Source organism: Pygocentrus nattereri, chromosome 25, assembly GCF_015220715.1.
Source record: "Pygocentrus nattereri isolate fPygNat1 chromosome 25, fPygNat1.pri, whole genome shotgun sequence".
In the NCBI taxonomy this organism is placed as follows: Eukaryota; Metazoa; Chordata; class Actinopteri; order Characiformes; family Serrasalmidae; genus Pygocentrus; species Pygocentrus nattereri.
This window is the reverse complement of record NC_051235.1, coordinates 25,756,696-25,776,695: the sequence shown is the minus strand read 5'-3', so window position 1 is coordinate 25,776,695 and position 20,000 is coordinate 25,756,696. Positions and strand designations below refer to the sequence as shown.

The 20,000-nt window shown below is 41.9% G+C and overlaps 2 protein-coding genes across 6 annotated transcripts in view; one reads left to right on the top strand and one right to left on the bottom strand.

The window, feature by feature from the left end:
- The window catches only part of map1aa (microtubule-associated protein 1Aa), a 51,927-nt gene extending 51,340 nt beyond the window's left edge, over window positions 1–587 (bottom strand). For both annotated transcript variants that reach the window (XM_017711627.2, XM_017711628.2), the window contains exon 1: window positions 395–587. In XM_017711627.2, the coding sequence (XP_017567116.2) occupies window positions 395–572 (178 nt within the window). In that variant the 5' untranslated portion in view covers window positions 573–587. The remainder of the gene's footprint in view (window positions 1–394) is intronic.
- A 5,612-nt stretch (window positions 588–6,199) lies between these two features.
- Window positions 6,200–20,000, top strand: part of tp53bp1 (tumor protein p53 binding protein, 1) — a 28,768-nt gene continuing 14,967 nt past the window's right edge. For 2 of the 4 annotated variants that reach the window (XM_017711622.2, XM_017711620.2), the window contains exons 1-12: window positions 10,554–10,654; window positions 11,209–11,417; window positions 14,594–14,657; window positions 14,741–14,822; window positions 14,935–14,996; window positions 15,097–15,243; window positions 15,873–15,927; window positions 16,009–16,169; window positions 17,287–17,413; window positions 17,625–17,719; window positions 17,799–17,989; window positions 18,581–19,901. In XM_017711622.2, the coding sequence (XP_017567111.1) occupies window positions 11,238–11,417; window positions 14,594–14,657; window positions 14,741–14,822; window positions 14,935–14,996; window positions 15,097–15,243; window positions 15,873–15,927; window positions 16,009–16,169; window positions 17,287–17,413; window positions 17,625–17,719; window positions 17,799–17,989; window positions 18,581–19,901 (2,485 nt within the window). In that variant the 5' untranslated portion in view covers window positions 10,554–10,654; window positions 11,209–11,237. Of the gene's footprint in view, window positions 6,405–10,553; window positions 10,655–11,208; window positions 11,418–14,593; window positions 14,658–14,740; window positions 14,823–14,920; window positions 14,997–15,096; window positions 15,244–15,872; window positions 15,928–16,008; window positions 16,170–17,286; window positions 17,414–17,624; window positions 17,720–17,798; window positions 17,990–18,580; window positions 19,902–20,000 lie in introns of those variants that run through there. The other 2 variants (XM_017711621.2, XM_017711623.2) reach the window with 2 other exon arrangements.

The window sequence follows — 20,000 nt, the reverse complement described above, 5'->3', positions numbered from 1 at the left end:
TCAAATTTAGCATTACTTTAGAACAATCTGCATGCAATATAAAATCTCGGAAGACATGTGTTGGTTCACTGGTGGTTTTGATAGTAAATAAAATGACTACATTTGTGTTGTAGACACCAAAAACCCTGGTTCCTATCACCACCACCATAAAGAACTCAGTCCCTACACGGAACCATTCCATGTCAAACCACTCTGAACAACTTTTGTTTACATCCCTGTGATTGAATTTTGCAGAAAGTTCCCTTTTACTAAGCTTTTGAGCTGAATACGTTACTAGCTGAGGCAGAGTGACTCTGCAGTGCTGCGGCCCTCCAGGCATCACGCCAATCTACCAGTTACCTCCCCAGCCAAGCCAACCCTCACTCGCAGGAGCAGAACCTAGAGCTGCACTCACCCTGCTTTATGCGCTCTTTCACCTTCCACAGCTGATGCTCTGCTGAAATCTCTCCGATCACGATGAGCGCGTAGTGCTGCTGTCCGCGCCGCTCGGCTGCAGGAAGAGCAGCTCCTGCCACCGTCTCCATGGCAACCGCACCGCCGCCAACCCACGTATGAGCCTGGTCCATCTCCATGACAACTGCATCCCCTGGCTCACAGTACAGGAGAGGCAGGGGCCGAGAGGGTGGGGCCAGAGGAGTGACTCAGCTGGAGAAGAACGCTGCTTATTGGCCCTCTGGCCGTATGGCTATTTGACATCAGCAGGTATTTACAAGGCCCTTCTCAGGATAATCGTTATGCGGTGACTGTTTTAATTGCCTGCAATATTTCAGCTGAATTTTGTGTGCTAAAAATCCAGCGTTTCTTCTGAAAAGAATTAATAGGGAGTTTTTTCCTCTTTGCTGCAGTAACAGCCTCTACTCTTCTGGGAAGGCTTTATACTAGATGTGGGAACGTTGCAGTGAGGATTTGATTGCAGCCACAAGAGCATTAGTGAGGTCAGGTACTGATGTTGGATGATCAGGTCTGGATCACCTCAACTCATCCCAAACATATTGGAGGTCCATCACTCCAGAGGAATCAGTTCCTCTGCTCCACAGCCACAGGCTTTATCCCCCTCTAGTCCGCACTTGGCAGTGAGCTCATATGCAGCCAGATTCTATTGGTCAGTGCTTTGCTGTGAAAATTGAAGGCGTGTGTTGTGGTTGCAAAAAACACAGCCAGGGAGAAACTCCTGGTAAAAACCCAGAAATCATCACCTGCAATGAGGATTACAGAGGGTTACATAGTCCCTAAAAAAAGGGTGTTGGACCATTGGTCCCTATTTAATTGTCATATATATATATGTGTGCTAGTCAATAGCTTCAAGGTTGTAAACAATGGTCCACTGCCATGTTATCCTCACTACAGTTAAGAATCTAGAGTGTGATTTACTATAAAATAACCACTAATAAGTGAAATGACTTTTTCTTGAGCTACAGCATGCACAGCTACAGCTTTGGGTTGCACTGTCACCTCACAGCAAGAAGGCCCTGGGTTCGATTCCCTGGCTGGGCAACCAGGTTCTTTCTGAGTGGAGTTTGCATGTTTTCCCTGTGTCTGTGTGGGTTTCTTGCCACAGTCCAAAGACATGTTGGCCAACTGGAGATGCAAAATCGACCCTAGGTGTGAGTGTGAATGTGTGTGTTTGCCCTGTGATGGACAAGCAGCCTTATGCCCAATGAGTGCTGAGATAGGCTTCAGCACCCCCTGCAACCCTGAAGGATAAGTGTTGGCACACCTGGTCAGACCCATGATGGTTGTATTGATTTTCTAAGTGAAAATAAGTTAACACATCCATGACAGCGAACGCATTCCTGTACATTTTAACACACAATCACCGTCCATTTAATGTCTAACTGGGAAAAAAGGACAGCAAAAGTCATGGCACATTTTACTTTTTATGCTTTATATTTTTTCCAATATGTCAAACAGCAATTTCAGAAAAATGGCACATTCAAGTGTATTCCCAGTAGAGAATCTGTTATCCTGGAAAAATCCACAAAATCATTTGACAGGGGACATTCAAACGTTTTTATTTATGACTGTAACTGTAATTATTATGCTGATATCAACACGTAAACATTTATAAACAAGTAGAAATTAGAACTAATTCCGTGTGTATTAGCATTACAGAGAAATATGTATTTCTGCCGGGTCATAAATGCAGTAAAATGAATAGAATGCAGATATTTTGACAGAGTAACCCAGCATCACTTAAACGTTCTGCTCTTTGGGAGTTCAGTATGTACATAATCAAACACTGGCTTGAAACATCAGTGAAATATAAACATCTGTCTGATGCTGATCATTTTTGTCATGAGAAAATATCTGCTGATAGCAAAATAATCCCAATATCATCATGGATCCCCAGTGTATATGCATATACTTACATCAGAAGCTAAAATGGTACGTCTGTATCTATATATGGAATATCTAACTAAATCCATATCTGTATACAGATGCATGTTGTGGAATTTAAAATGACAGAAATGGTTAAAAAAATTGGATGCTTTATTGAGATGTTGTATATGTCTGGCTGTGCCAGGAGACGATTTCACAGCCGCCAGCGTGTCCCTCTCTGGGAACTGGATCCTCAACAGAGCTCTTTGTTTGTGACAACTTCTGCTGCAATGAGCAATGGGATTAAAACTGTTTATCTCAGCGTGTTATTTAAACACTTTAAAGAGCTGGACGAGCTGGTTCTGTCTATAAATAAACCAAAACAGCTGAAAGGACAGAGCTGGATAATTTATGGGTGATTATTGTTAGATATTATGCTGCTTCAAGTTCAGGGATCAGTGAAGGGCTGATTGGCACCGTCAAAGTAATATAAAAAAGGATTTTGAGGGGATTTTTTTTCAAAATTTCTACATAATTTAATGATTAAGATGTACATTAAGTCATGCAGAGCAGTTTGCTGTGAAATGGTTCATTGTAGAAAAACTGATTTCTTTACAGTGGTGGTGATGGGAACCCGGGGTCACAAGCTCTACATCACAAATATAGCCATTTTATTTACAATCACGTGTCTGATATTATAAATTTAACGTTGTAACAGTAGTAAAGCTGGAAAAAAAACATTTTATCCATAAAACTCGTCTCAGACCTCCCATAAAACTATGTATAAGGTATCATGCAGTGTGTTCATCACCATCTTATGTAATAACTCTATGTGAGGGACTTTTAACTTGCACCAAACGCTTCAGACGTCTGATAATTTCAGATCATTTTCACTGATTTAAACCACATGCCAAGCATCATATTAATGAATCCCATTGGTTCAATGCCAAGCGTGTATATTTTCTCCTCATATATATGAATTATGACTTATCTGTCAGAATCATCTGCAGTGAAATTGAACTTTGCGTAGGGGCTCTAATCTCAGACGCCTCAGATGATTTGAGGCCTTGAATTAAGCTCTGACTGGCTGTGGGCTGGACAGGCTGCTATAACTCAGCTCTTAGGTCCTTTATTCTATTAGACCTGTCCAGTCTGAGGGTCCTCAGTGCCGTAGCCCCATGCATGAATCAGCATCTTTGCATGTCCACAGCACCGGCAGAACAAACATCATCTACTGCCCCCTGGTGGACTTCTGAGGACACAACTGCATTTACACTGGTAATAAATACATTATGAACCAGTTTCTCAAACTGAGCCTAAACCTAGACTAGGTTTACAACTAGGTTTAATAATGTCCTGGTCCAGTGTTTCTTCTGAATTCAGGGGTATTCATAGGGAGTTTGTCCATCTTTGTTGCTGCAGTAACAGCCTGTACTCTTCTGGGAAGGCTTTACACTAGGTGTTAGATCATTGCAGTGAGGATTTGATTGCATTTAGCCACAAGAGCATTAGTGAGGTCAGATACTGATGTTGGATGGTCAGTTCTGGATCACTCCAGTTCATTTCAAAGGTGTTGAATGGAGCTCCATTACTCCAGAGAATGCAGTTACTGGGGGCTTTATAGCCCTCTAGCTGATGCTTAGTGACCTCAAGTTGTTCAGTTGTTTGTAACCAACTTTATTTAGAGTAGCTCAGTGTGAAGTGGTGAACTGTACAGAATGTACCAGCTCAGATTTCATTACAGTGATGGTGATAGGAGAAATGGGTTACAATGTCTACCATGCAAATATAGCCATTTTATTTGCTATTCAAAGCAACCAATGGACCTAAAAATCAACCAATGGTCTTCTGAGCGTTTATATGTAATGTTAATCATAGTAAATTAGTGGTAAATCTGGGAAAACCAAATTCTTTGGGTACTATTTTTCTTCTGACACAACATACGTCTCTGCCATTAATGGCTTTTTAAAAATACATTTTAGCCCAAGTTACTGTCTCAGCCATCAGACAAACGGTAAACATCTGGTTCCTGTCACCACCTCTGTGAACAACTCTGACTGAACATTTCACATCAAACCCTCTGAATGGCACTGTCCATTTAATTATACAGAATTTTTTAGAAGTCAGTGTATTTCCCCTTCAAAGTAGCTGAGTTCACTAATTACATGGTACGTCAGGATGCTTTTAATTATATATAGGCCTGTGCCATTAGTCATGCATTTTAGTCAAAGACTAGAATTAATCCAGGAAACTGGCCTTAAAGGAGAATTCCACTTTTCCATATTTCAAAACCACTGCATAAATTCAAAGTTTGAGATGTCAAAGCCATTCAGAGTGGTTTGATGTGAAATGGTTCATTGTAGAGAAACTTACTAACTCAGATTTCTTTACAGTGGTGGTGATAGGAACCAGAGGTTGCACTGTCTACAACACAAATATAATCATTTTAGGTACTGTCCAGTCTTTTATGTGTAATGTTCATAATGATAAACATCCATCCATCCATTTTCTAAGCCGCTTCTCTGTCAGGGTCACGGGGGGGGTGCTGGAGCCTATCCCAGCGGTCATTGGGCGGAAGGCAGGATACACCCTGGACAGGTCACCAGTCCATTGCAGGGTAATGATAAACATATTTTAGGATAAAATCTTATCTTATCTAAAATATATCATGAAACAACAGCCCAGACATCAGGCCACATATTCATAACCATTTCATGTAATATTTTTCTGTGGGGGTGCTTTAGAGACATGCTGTGGGGATTTGATTGCATTCAGTGACAAGAGCATTAGTGAGGTCAGGTACTGATGCTGGATGGTCAGCTCTGGATCACTCCAGCTCATCTCAAAGGTGTTGGACGGAGCTCCATTACTCCAGAGAACGCAGTTCTACTGCTCCACAGCCCAGTGCTGGGGGCTTTATACCCCTCTAGCTGATGCTTGGTGACCACAAGTTGTTCAGTTGTTTGTAAACAACTCAGATTTCACTACAGTAATGGTGATGTGAACCAGGGTTTATAATGTCTACCATGCAAATATAGCCATTTTATTTGCTTCTCAAAGCAACCGGTGAACCTACATGTGTATAACCAATGCATGTGTATAATGCATGTGTATAGCCAATGCAATCAAATCCTCACAGCACGTCTCTAAAAGCACCGTCACGGAAAAACTTTACATGAAATGGTTGTGAATAAGTGGCCTGATGTCCGGGATGTTGTTTCATGATGTGTTTTAGATGAAATTTTGTCCTAAAATACGTTTATCATTATCAACATTACGCCTAAAACATGTGATTTCATGCAATATTTTTTTCTGTGATGGTGCTTTTAGAGAGGTCTGGTTCCTATCACCACCACTGTGAACAATTCAGACTCGGTAACTTTCTCTAGAACGGAGCATTTTACAACCAAACCACTCTGAATGAGTTTGTTTACGTCTTAACCATGTGATTACGGAGAAGCTTTAAAAATCAGTGGAGTTCCCCTTTAATCAGTGAGGTAGAAGATCCATTTGAAATTTTTATCTTCACTACCTCCCAAAAAAAAAAAAAAAATCACAAAAATGATTTGCAAATATAAAGCACTAATCAGAAGGGGGTGCACTTTTTGTCCTCTTTATTTAGGCTAAAAAGTCAGACCTTGAGAGCTCGAGATGTCCAGTTTCATCATTATTTAATGCATCCTGCTTTGGAGGGCAGTCCAGCAGCGCCAGTGTTAATGAGGATAGAGGATACTCACTCATAATGACTCTTTACGTGTAATAAATTATGCATAAAACATTTCTGTGGCGTTTTCTGACGCGTTTGCATTCATATTAATGCTCTGGTGACTATTCGTGGCTATTGATCCGCTCGAACACATCAAATAAACAAATGGATTAATGAAAAAGCCAAGGCATCTTTAAGTGGCACCCCTGCAGCCTGTCCCACACCCCATCATCATCATCACCATCATCATCATCATCATCATCCGGCGAGGAAAAGGGCAAAAGAAGCCACAGTCGGTTGCATCCATGCAATTTGTCCCTGCAGAGATTTAAGAGAAATAAGCAGCGTTTCGCAGCCCGGAGGGATTTCAGCTTCTCAGGTAACGTTTGGCTCATATTTTGGGGGTTTTTCTCCCTCGTTATGAATTGCATTGGGCTTTAATGACAGTCTGCTTGTGACGGGGCTGAAGTCAGCTTCTTATTCGCCAGCGTCCGGTTCGAATTTTTCCGTTCCACCTTAAATGGCGCTGTAGTAACAGCTGCTGCTGCGCCATTTAAGGTGGAACGGGGAAATGCGAAGAAGGAGCTGGCGAATAGGAAGCCACATGTTTTGTCTGCGGCGTAAAGAAGCTAAGCTGCTGTTTTTCAGAGTCGTGTTGTTTGGCTTTCAAGCTAAAAGCCCCAATGAGGACGAAAGTAGCGTCCCTGCTGAAAACCTTTTGAAACAATTAGTATTAAACTTGATGGTTTTGCTTTATAATAAGAACTGGCTTAAAGGCTTGCAATAGAGACCACCAGTGTCGTGTTGGACACCTTTAGATCCTATTAGGAAGCCATCAAATTAATTCAGAATCAGCCACTGGTCACCTGTTAGACCATTAGGATCCTTTACACTGTGATATCAACCCATTAAAAAAAGCCAAAACACATAAAACCATCAGCAAAGTGGTTTCTATGTTTTTCAGCAGGGGGTGTTTCCAGCTCCACTGGCTAATTGTATGCACCATCAGTTTAGGTTATTGCACAGAAGATAATTTTCATAAATAGGCTGCTATCAGTCATCACTGGCAGCTGTCATGACACATGGTTGCCGAGGAAGAAGGAGGAAGCCAATGAAATGGGTGCCACCACCATCACCACCAGTGACGTCATCTTAGCAGTAAGGGATCAAAAATCATATTCTAAGGTCCAGTCATATTTTAGGTGTAGTTAACAGGCCAATAGCTCTGTTAAAAGCACGTTTCCATTGTTTTTATTTGCATTGTGTTCTATAATGTAGGTATAAGTTTCCATTTTCCCATTAAAGGGCACACATCACAGAAAACCAAAATTTCCCACCCTTATATAGGTAGATGTAGATGTTTGTACACATTGCTAAAAGTTTCCAAACATACTATTCACTTCTCGCTCCATATGATGTAAATATGAAACATAACCTGTAAAATGTGCCATAACTTTTGCACAGGCCATTTTACGTTTTATTAATCTATTAAATTCAGCAAAGTAACCGTAACTAACTGCAACTAAAAGTCATATTTAAGGTTCTTCCCTGTAGAAGACACTTATTTTCACTTTTAAAAAATCAGCGGAGCTCAAGGTTGTGCTTATGACTGTGTATGGAAGCTGCATAAATGGCCCTTTGTAAAATCACTGTTTTTGTGATGTCACTAAAACTAATGCAGTTATGCACCAAAAGTGGCCAGGGGGCCTGGATACGGGTTGCAGGTTGGGTGTGTCCGTTAGAACGCATACCATAAGCACAGAGATGAAAACAGGCATATTTAACCACCTACCTTTACAGCGCTATACGTAGTCATTTCATTGTATGCTGCATTTTGTAATGTTTCATAATGTTTTATAATATTTAATGTTTTATAATATTCATTAGCATAAGGAGGTCTTTTTGAGCAGACGTCTGAGGGGTCATATTAAAATAAATTAGGACTGTTTTGGTAAATATGTCTTAGAAATGTCACAAGTGGACATCAGAGAAAAAGTCAAATACAAAAAATGTAGGAGATGGACTCTTTAATCTGTATAAATCAGACACTGTAAAATTATATTAGTCTTTTTGAACTCTGACAACTTTTGCTCTTTTGAAAAGTCAACTTAGACTCATTATTGCTGTACAGACCTCTTTTTGTTCTGCGTTCTTTATGTTATTTACTGTAGAAATAGACACATTTAATGCCAACTAACCAATTAAGACTAACTTAATTAAGCTAAAACAACAAAATAAGTGTGTTGGAAGACCAGGACATCTTAGAGTGTCCTAATGTCAAATAGTGGGCACAGATTCATCAAATGGACTAGGACTACCAGGCACAGTGTGTGAAGTGTTATTGACAGTATTGACCAAACAAAAGCTTCACATCAACTTTTATTCCTGCAAGTCACCTCAAACTTGATTAAAAAGCTACAGGACAAAAAACACAGCTAACTTGTTTGAAAATAATGCTTTTTGATGCTAATTATAAACACTCTGGATGTAAATGAATCATCAGCCTTTCTATCTAAGACTCATTTGATCTCATTAGAGCTAACGGTGAGTCTGCACAACAGCATTTATATCCATCAGCATACCAATGTACATAATATGATCAATACATCCACCTGCTCTTCTGAAATGAAAGGTATTAATAGTGAGTTTACCCCCCTTTGCTGCAGTCCCAGCATCTATTCATCTGGGAAGCCTTAACTCTTAAAAAAGAAGGTGCTTCAAGAGTTATGTAGCAAAGAGAATGGTTCTATATAGAACCATGAACGCTGAAAGAGCCATTTGCATGCATGAATGGTTCTGTGTGTGGTGAAATTGTTCTTCAGATGGATGGAGAATGTGTTGCAGATGGTTCTGTATAGCACCAAACGGGTTCTGCTACTGTCATAGTTGTGACAATAGAACTCTTTTGGAGCTATTCAGAACCATTTTCAAAAAGCTTCTGTATAGAACCATATACAACGCATTCTGTCAATCTGAAGAACCGTTTCACCATGCAAAGAACCATTTAACCATTGGAACCATTGTCTTTACTAAACAACCCTTGACAAACCATCTTTTTTAAGAGTGATAGACGGTGGAACATTGCTGTGAGGGTTTGATCGCATTCAGCCATTCAGCATTAGTGAGGTCAGGTACTGATGTTGGACGGTTAGTTCTGGATCACTGCGACTCATCACAAATGTGTTGGAAAGAGTTCCATCATTCAAGAGAATGGAGTCCTACTGCCCCAAAGCCCAGTGCCAGGGGGCTCAATACCCCTATAGCTGATGCCTGGCATTTAGCATGGTGAGCTTAGGCTCAAGTTGTTCAGTTGCTGGTAAACAGCTTCATTTAGAATAGTTCAGTGTGAAGTGGTGAACCGTACAGAAATACACTGACTCTGATTTCATGACCGTGGTGTTAAAAGGAGCCAGGTTTTTTTTCTTTTCCTTTCACTGTATTTACTGTGACCGATTTACTGTGACATACCTCTCTGTGTGGAGTTTGCATGTTCTCCACGTGTCTGCGTGGGTTTCCTCCAGGTTCTCCAGTTTCCTCCCACAGTCCAAAGATTTACATTTATGGCATTTGGCTGACGCTCTTATCCAGAGCGACTTACAATTTGATCATTTTTTACACAGGTAGGCCAAGGTGGTGTTAGGAGTCTTGCCCAGGGACTCTTATTGGTGTAGTGTAGGGTGCTTGCCCTGGTGGGGGATTGAATCCCAGTCTACAGCGTAGAAGGCAAAGGTGTTAACCACTACACTAACCAACCATAGAGACATGCAGTCAGGCCAATTGGACATGCTAAATTGCCCCTATGTGTGTGTGACTGTCTGTGTCTGTCTGTCTGCCCTGCGATGGAGTGGCGACCTGTCCAGGGTATATCATGCCTTCCGCCCGATGACCGCTGGGATAGGCTCCAGCACCCCCCCCCGCCCCCCGCAACCCTGAAGGAGAAGCGGCTTAGGAAGCGGTATTTACTGTAGATATGGATATATAACCTTGATACATGCATTGTTTTCACGTTCCTCCCTTTAAACATCTGTACAGCACCAGTCAAGCAAAGAGCTGGCCTGTGCATATTTGAGCAGTGAAAACTGCGGATTATTTTGCTAAATAGAGACTAAAGTGGTTTCTAACTGAACACGAGCTGCGTAGAACTAGAGGTGGGTAATCCAGGTCCAGAAAGTAAAAACCCTGCCCAGGATTTTGTTCCAACTGCTTGACTTCTCTAGCTCCCTCAAACGAGCAGCAAAGGTGTTCAGGCAGTTGGAACAAAATCCTGGGGAGGGTTTTTACTTTCTGGACCTGGATTACCCACCTCTACCTAGAACGTTTCTAACCAAAGAATCCTAAGCAGCCCTTCACGTCCTCACCAATATTTGGAGCAATAACTGCATTTTCTACTTTAATCATTACCTTCCGAAGCTGTTTCTAACCAATCATTTTCTTCTCAAGACATTTCTAACCAATCAGCGGCTTCCGAGGAGGTCTCTAGCCAATCAGCGGCGTCCTTTGCTTCTCTTTTCCCGCGAAGTGCGGGTGACCGGGGCGCGGGGCGAGAAAAGGCACAGCTCAAGTTGTGTCGTGCTCTGCAGCGGGTCAGAGATCAGATGTAAATGGATTAAATATCAAGCGACACGCACAGTAAGAGAGAGATCCGCGTTGTCCGTTTCAGTGACGAGTGACAATGTTTGTTATCGCGTTTTGGCTCCAGTCTGATTTATCGCTGCGTGGCTGGTTAGCTTACCGTGCTAACCGGCTAAGTACCGCTAGCTGACTGGCTGCGTTAGCCTTTAGCTTGTGTGTTTTGGGAGGGTTGGGGAAAAAAACGCTGTTTCTCTTTTCTGTTTTGGGCTTCAGTGACCTGCCCCGGACGCTACCCCGGTTATTCCGAGAAATAAGTGGGTTTTACACTCGGGTTGAGGCCCGTTTTCTAGTGCTGACTCTTTGCTTTGTAGTTCTTAGTGCGCAGTTTTGGGCTCGTTGGCTTCAGGGTTCACATTTAAGGTCACTTCTGTTTTCTCTCGGCCCTACTTTCCTCTAACGTGTAGTTGTGTGTCGTGAATGCATCGTGCCAGCCTGCTAAAAGCTGCGTTGTTGGTGTTGTGTATGTATCAGGGCCGGTTTTCCCACTGCACCTTTTAGACCATGTGACCGAACCATGTGCCACTCCCCCTTTGCTCCATCTCTTTCTCCAGCTATTGCCTGCTGATCCTGATGCATCCTTATGGATCCTGGTGGGAGTGATCTGGAGTCAAGTCTGCCTCAGGCTGAGAACCCTTGCCTTATTGTTGAAGATTCCCAGCCGGACAGTGTGGCCCTGGAAGACGACCCGGATAGCAGCTATCGTGCCCTGCTCGCCCGCCGCCTTTCCAACCTACAGCCCACCTCCCACAGCCCAGTTCTGGTGAGAGATCCTTTGTCTGCCCCATGAACTTTTTTTTATTTTATTTATTTCTTTATTTTTAAATAGTGCTGGGCTGTGTAGTGCAGTATCATCATTTTTCCTGGGATAAAGAATCCCTACCTCTTAAGTGCTGGTACTTTAATACCTTACAGACCTGGCATTGCTTGCTTTGATTGGTGTGTGTGTGTGTATATATATATATATTATATAATTTTTTTTTCTCTTGAAATGACACCACCAGTACTATAAAACCAGACAAAACCCGATTTCCTGAAAGAGACCTACTGCATTTGATTTTATGCATATTAAATTATTTCAAAACGGCCTGAAGCACACAGTAAATGACACACTGCGGTGAGCTGTCAGGTCTTAGACACCATGTGTGAAGTGCACCAAACAAAATTTACTAAAAAGCATAAAACCCTGAAGTCCGTATTTGGTGTTTATGTGTAAGAAACAGTCATGATTAATTTTTACATGAAACCTCTCCTCAACCCCTACCCTGCGTTCACACTTGCAGCGTTTCTGAACTCAAGCTGACGTTGGTTGCCATGGTTTCACTTATGCTGAGCACAAATCAGAACCATTCCTTCTAAAAACAAATCCTGGAGACAGAAAGCTTATCTATAAATTGAGTCCCTGTACGGTGCATCACTGTCTGTGCAGTCAGTGTGTGAAGAGAAGTGTTTTTTTTTTTTTTTTTTTTTTTTTCCCTTCATCTGTAGTAGGACCAGATATCTAGGGACCAAACAAGGGCACATCGTTTCACAGTGATACCCCCTGCTCAGTTCCCGTTGGTAATCGCCACATTGCTTCGCTCCAAATTTGCATATAGTTAAACTACGCTCTACTCTGTTGCCTTGCCGACTCCACCCACTTCACCAGCGTTTGTGCTCCTTCTTCTCGCCAGCTCTTATTGGAAAATGAACGAATTCTGGCTGTTTTATAACATGATGTCCCTGCTGGTGTGAATGCAGGTTACATTCACTGGCTGTTCTTGTTTATGTGCCTCTAAGGCGCATATATGTAAATGACTTCTTTTCTCATTGCCAGCCTTGTGCTTCAATAAAAAGCTGTCCAGACTGAAGTACTTCTCAACCCTTAGTGGGCGGAGCTAAACTGCCATAGGTATATGTGTGTGTGAGTTTTTTTGGCATCACAAAAAAACAGTGATTTGAAGCGGGCTGTTTTGCAGTTTTTTTCCATATATAGTCTGTTTAGATTGAACAGCCTGTTTTAACAGTGTTTACATACTACATCAAACTATTAATTTAAAAAAAAAAAAAAAACTTTGATCTTTCGATGACCTGGGCCCTTTAACTCAGTGTTGGATTTTTAATCATTTTGAAGACCGTATTTAACAACATTGTTCTCACTCTAACAACGTATCTCACTCAATCTGTCAGACCTTTTAAATGCCTTATCATTCTTATTTTTATGAAATAAGAGTTTGATGTAATATGTAAACATTTTTAAAGTTGCAGGGTATAACATTCACTCCCCATTCTGTACAGGCCACACATAAAACTAAGTCATTGTTTTTGTGAGGTCACAGAAATAAGCAGCTATATCTGCATTTTGAGCCTACAGTGGTTTTGCTCTGCCCATTCACACTAATGTTAGGAGTGTTTATAGCTAGATCACTTTTTGAAAGAGGTGCAATGCAAGGCAGCCAGAACAGAGTTCGTTTACATGTCAGTCTGAAAGGCACAGCTTATTAATTTCTCAACTCCCACGCGGGACCCCACACACACACACACACACACACACACATACATACATACATACATACATAACTCCCACGTGGGCCCACACATACATACATAACTCCCACGTGGGCCTACACACACACACATAACACACACACACATACATACACATACATACATGCATGACGCCAACGGGGACATATACATACACACACACACACACACACATACATAACGCCCACGCGGGCCCACACACACACACACACATACATACACATACATGCATACATACATGCATGACGCCCACGGGGACATATACATACATACACACACACACACACACACACACACACACACACACACACACACACACACACACACACACACATACATACATAACGCCCACGCGGGCCCACACACACACACATACATACATAACTCCCACGCGGGCCCACACACACATACATACACATACATGCATACATACATACATGCATGACGCCCACGGGGACATATACATACATACATACATACATACATACATACACACACACACATATATCGCCCACGCAGGCTCACACACACATAATGCCCACGTGGGCTCACACACACACACACACACACACACACTGCCCATGCGAGTCCACACACACACACGCACGCATGCATACATAACGCCCACGCGGGCCTACACACACACACATACATACATAACGCCCACGTGGGCCCACACACACATACATAACGCCCACGTGGGCCCACACACACATACATAACGCCCACGCGGGCCCACACACACATACATAACGCCCACACGGGCCCACACACACATACATACATAACGTCCACACGGGCCCACACACATACATAACCCCCATGCGGGCACTTCGTTTAATAAGACTCTAGATCTGAATACTTGCATTTTTGCAGATTTTACTTCACTTTAACAATTTTAACTGCCAGAATTACTGTATCAACCAAATACAGTATACTCTATATTGCTGCTCTGGTTGCTACCTCAGTGACTGCAGTGCTCATATATGCTAGGCTATTTGCTAAGCTACTAATATGTCAGAGTATGTTTTATCCTTCTTTGCACAGCTCCACATACTCTCAGTACCGTGTACTGCCTGTGTTCTGTTTTGTATTTATTGTAAGTCCCTTGTATCTGTTTATTGTCTGCACTGTGTATATTGTTTTCCTGTGTTGCATCATCGTCCTGGAGGAATGTGTTTTCGTTTCACTGTACATTTGCATAGCTGGAATGGCAATAAAGCCTGACTTGACTTGACTTGAGATGAAGAGATATTGGCAAATTGTTGATAAAATGAACATGAAATGCAACAAATATCATAACTGGACTTCATGACATGGTCTCAGTTAGAAAGAATAGAAATGTTTTTGCTTTTCTCAGGCACGATCAGTCAGTAAAGAGTTAATAAGTTGACCTGCTTTGTTTTCTTTCAGGAGCTGATCTCCTCCCCCTCCAAAAGCAGATGCTCTCAAAGTGACAGCCAGACTGATAAGGCTGGTATGAGTGTGTTAATACATGTTAGAAGCTGTGCTGCCAGTTATTGTTTATTGACGATGTGTTGATCTCATTTTTGTTTTTAGACAACTTGCAGCCCAATCTGAGTTCATCCACTACAGAGCATAGTCAAGTGTTTGAAGTTTGCTCTCATCCTAACTCAAAAAGGTATGTAAACAGTTAGAAAGGTTACAGTGCACCTATATTAGTAACGTTAATACAGAAATCTGAACGTTAGCATGCTAAAATGTGCTAAAATGCTGAAGTCCTTTCCGTGCAGAAGTGACCAAGACGACATGGAGTCTGGAGCCGATTCCACTACTCATTGTGCACAAACAGAAGGTGAGAGGAAAATAAATTTTACAGACTGCTTCCCTGCAGTGCTTTGTGTTCCAGTGGACTGAGGAATGCCCCGTTTTTGTTTGTGTTCATGTTGTCATAGGGGGCATGTCTCAGTTTGGCCTCCTGGAGCTGTCAGAGAGTCAGGGTGTGTTTGATGAAGAGCAAAACAGAGAGAGTGGTGATGAGGATGTGGAGGTGACGCCTGCCAACCTCCTGTCAACAGGGGGCCAGAAAGCGACTATCCAAAGTAAATCAGAATTTCAGTACTTTAAAGGGCTAATAATGGAATACCAGATTTATTTAATGAATTTTACTTTTTAATTAGGAGTTTGAGATAATATGTAAACTTTGTTAGAGTTTCTGAATGCACTGTTCTCTCCACAGTCCGTACATTGTGTATTTAGATCTTCGCCTCTGGGATGTCACACATCCACCTATGGCAGTTTAGTCCAGACTGTTCAAACTTTAGTTATATGCTGTGCTTTTTGAATGAGGCACAATACTGGACGTAAAGCAACAGTAACAAAATCAGCCTGTTTATTTCCATTTGGAAAGAAGTTGGACAATAATCATGTAAAAATGAGTTATATCCTGTTCTTGGTACATGAAACCATAGACACGGTGCACTTCAAGTAGACTTCAAGGCAAGCTGTAAACCACAAGAGGAATATGGGATAAGGGCTCTTTAAACTTAGTATTACTACTGCTAGTACTCCTGATGATGATGATGATGATGATGATGATGATGATGAAGTATAAGAAAGAACTTGAAGTGCTTTTCATACAAATGATTTAAATGAAATAACATTTATTAAAATAAAAGATCAGGCGTGTGTTAAGGTTTCTTAATTTTCAGTTTTTTTTTTTCATCTTCAGCTGGACTGAAAAGCTCCTTTAGAGCATCAGACAGCCAGGACAGCTTATCTAGAAGGTAAGATCCTCTTGAGAAAGACATACATGCAATTTCTGTTTCTTAGCTGATTTTGGCATTCAAAGTTCTCTCTCCCTTTAGGGCAGAGGTGAGCTCCAGCAGCCCATCTGGGCCTCAGAGGAAAGAAGGCAGAGAGTTGAGTGTCCAGGCCATACTGCACTCTCAGGTCTCTGCGTCTCTAGAAGCTGAAGATGATGAGATCATTTCCTCTCAGGATGATCTGTTTGATGGAGAAAAGAATGGTGAGAGTTCTTTAGATCTGCTTTTGTCATGAAATGAGATTTTGCTAGTGCTTTCCTATGTTAGTCTATGTGTTGTCCATCCTTTGGTCCTTTGGACACAGTGTTGACAAAAATCTTATTCAGTCTAGTAAGAGTTGTAGTGAACAAATTCAGTTTTTGTCAGAACAACAACAGTTAGCATGCATTATTAATTGCAGATTAAGTGTGTGTGTGTGTATATATATATGTATGTGTGTGTGTGTGTATATGTGTGTGTGTATATATATATATATATATATATATATATATATATATATATATATATATATATATATATATATATATATATATATATATATATATATGTATGTGTGTGTGTATATGTGGGTGGGTGGGTGTGTGATTGGCCACTCTCTGATTTTACCGAGCTAATGTTAGGATGGTGGCAAATTCTTTGTTGCTGTTGTTTTCTGTCTGACTAGTTTCAATTGGCTTCAACTTTTGTCCAAAGAATGGATTTGTGGGTAGAGCATAAGTAGTGCATAGGATATGTGAATGGGTCCTCTAAGCCCCTTCAACAAAAACAGCGACTTGTAAAAGTCATGTAAGCATTGGCCTTGTTTGATGTGTGTAAAGTAAAGGGCTCAGTAAAATGTAAATAAAACAATTTGGGTTTTTATTTATGTTTTTTTTTTTTTTTTTTTACCCAGTTTTCCTCCCCAATTTAGTTATTTCCAATTCCACCCGCTAGTTAGGACTCCCCCCAATCACACGATGCCATCAACCCTAGGAGGGTGAAGGCTAGCACATGTTAATAGTAATAGTTAATAGTAACCTATTATCTTCTAGACGTTTTCCCCTTTTCTGTATTTTAGTGTTTTATACTAATGGCAAAACCTTATTCTCTGTTCATTTGCTTATGTTACTGTTTTGAGTCATAGTGGCTCGCAAGGTTTCTATCCTAGGGAGTTTTTTCTTACCACTGTCACTGTCGACATGCTTATGGGGGGCTTGGACCTGGATTTTTCTGTAAAGCTGCTTTGCGACACCTGTAGTAACTTTGCCTGCTCCAATATATTCCCATGTAATTCTGCATACATATATATTGTTAACTATATATTATAATTATATTCCACAGGCTCTAAGGTTGACAGCACAGTAGCAGAGCCTGACAATCAGCAGCAACCAACGTCCACTCCTGCTCACAGTCTCCGTCTGCTGCATCTGTCTGGGCAGGGAACCCTGGTGCAGGAAAGCCTTTCACAGTAAGATGCCTTAAAGAGCCAGTTTAGACAGAAAAAGCTGTTGCTAACAGTGGATAAAAGCGAGCAGCCACCAGTTAGTGTGATGCCAATGATCTCATGCAAATGGATGGCTGTTAGCTTCCAATCATTGTTAACCATGTGAGCATATTTGTTAATCTGTTCTTTTTGACTAAGCTGAAAAGTAAGTACTGCCTTTTTTCTAATATAATAGGCAGTCTATTGACTTTGTGGCAGCTACCCAGGACAACTTAAGTCAAACACCCATCATTGTCCCCAACTCGCCCACAGGACAGGACATTGAGCAAGGTACAACTCTTAGATATGGAAATAGGCTTTATATCAGAAACTGGTTCTCTGATTTGCTCTTCTTAATGCTCTTATTTAGATTGTAATGAGGCTGCTGAATCTCCAATGGACACTTCAGGCCCCCCTGAGGATCAGCCACCGAGGAGAGATGAGCCTATGGACACGGACCCTGTGCCCAAACCAGCAGCATCAACCCCAGTATCACAGAATTCTCCAAGATTTACCTTGGAGAAGAGCCTTTTGTTGCCATCTCAGCCTGAATTTTCTCACGTAAGAATGCGTTTCCACGTTTTTCGTGGTCACTTTGTTGTGAACTGTTATGACTTTTTAGATGCAAAGCATATCATGGTCCTGGCTTGTAACTCACTCATGTTTAGCAGACTGAAAGTTCTCCTTAAGGGTACATTAGCACTAAAATTGCTGTTGGTGCTTCTAGGGCTGCCATGAATACGCAATTAAAATAAGTTACTGCTGTCTGCAAAAGTTTGGATGCCTCTGGAACACACTGTTGTGTGTCTGTGCAGACGTTATGGCACATTTTCTATTTTGTTTCTCTCCAATATGTTGAACTTGGTAAATAAATAGGAACTGTACACTAAAATTAGCAGAAAAAATGTTTTCTGCAGAGGTTGCGTTGATTTACTTTTGATTAGGAAATCCACGAAACAGAATTTTACCAGGGGTGTTCAAACTTACGCATGGAACAGTATATAGAGTAAAATTGAGTGTATGTGATCACTTGATTAATTGTTGAATTACATGTGTGCTAATATTACTGATTGTGAGAGCGCAAAGGGCTTTGTATAAATGATGCTGTGTATTTATTTCCATCCACTGACACTTTTTATCTTCTTTTTTTAGGATGTATTTGTCCCCACTCCCTCCTTAGAATCTGCAGACTGCAGCGAAGGTCCAGACACTTCAAAGAGGAAAGAACCACAGAAAGAAAGAGCATCTACATCACTTGAAGCAGAAACAAAAAAATCATCCGCCAGCGAGCCTTCCGAAGTGGCCACGTCTCTCCAGTTGGGGCTCGATAACAGCGAAAATAGTGTTTTTGAAAAGAAGACTCAAGTGTTTAAGGTAGATGATGACAGTCAGGCCACGCAGATAGAGGAAACTGAGGCGACGGTAGGAGTGGATAAGAGTGACTCTGGTCCTGCACGTTGTAATGAAAAGGCAAGCAAAAACAGTACAGACGTTGACCTTAGTAAAAGTGTTAATTCGCAACAGATCTCCCAGGAGCCTGACCCAAAAGATACACAGGCCTCATGTGGGAGGAATGAAGAAAGTACCTCCTCTCAAAAGCGGCTCTCGCAGTCTGCGAATGGACAGAACATGAATGTAAGCAACAGCGTGGCTCACTCTCAGCAGTCTCAGGAGGCTCAGCGTGTTCTGAACTCCCCACTATCCCAGCAGATGGACAGAGGTGCGTTGAGTAACGATCTGATGGCCAGCATCTGTTCACAGAGTGCAGCACTAGCTGGAGGACCTGCTAGCTCCTCTGCTGTTAGTGTGCTGTCAAAGTCCCTGTCCCAGTCTGGCATATCTTCTCAGAAGGATGCTGCAAATGAAGGAGAACAAGGAGACTCCAGCCAGCCGGTGTCTCAGAGCCACACGTTTAACAGTATTAGAAATACTGAGGATGAACAAAAGCTGAGCCAGCCTGTGTCTCAGAGCCACAGGCTGGACAGTACTAAAGATGCTGAAGATGTGGTTGATGATGATGAAGAAGAGGAGAAAATGGATGAAGGTGGAAATCAAAGTACCAGTAGGGCTGAAAGTTCTTTTGGGCTTGGTCTGGCACTTACCCAGAGCCAAGTTGGATCTCCAGAGCCTATGGAGGAGGAAGGAGAAATCCTCTCCCAACCAGTAACGAGCAAAGGTGAGGAGAGCTTCAGCATTATGGTGTTGGAGGAGAGCCAGAGAGTGTCTCAAGAGAATAAAGAGAAGCCCATGAGGTCACAGCCGTTTAAAAGTGCTTCACAACCTGTGAGAAGCTCTCCGAAGGAGAAATCAGAGCCTGTCAGGAAGGTTACAAGCTCCCAGCCGGGCAGCTCAAACCAGGCCACATTATCTGGCCTGCAGAACACTAAGGCTACTGATGCCAACCCCGCTGGAGGGTCAGAGAACCCAAGTGCTGACAGTGCAGCCAACAAGAGCCTGAGCGACAGCTCTGGAGGTAGGATTACCAGCCGAAATAAATGATCTATTCTCTCTGCTTGTTATGTAACGGGTAGCCTGACGGATTGTGTTCTTTTTGAATTATTTTTTGTCCCGG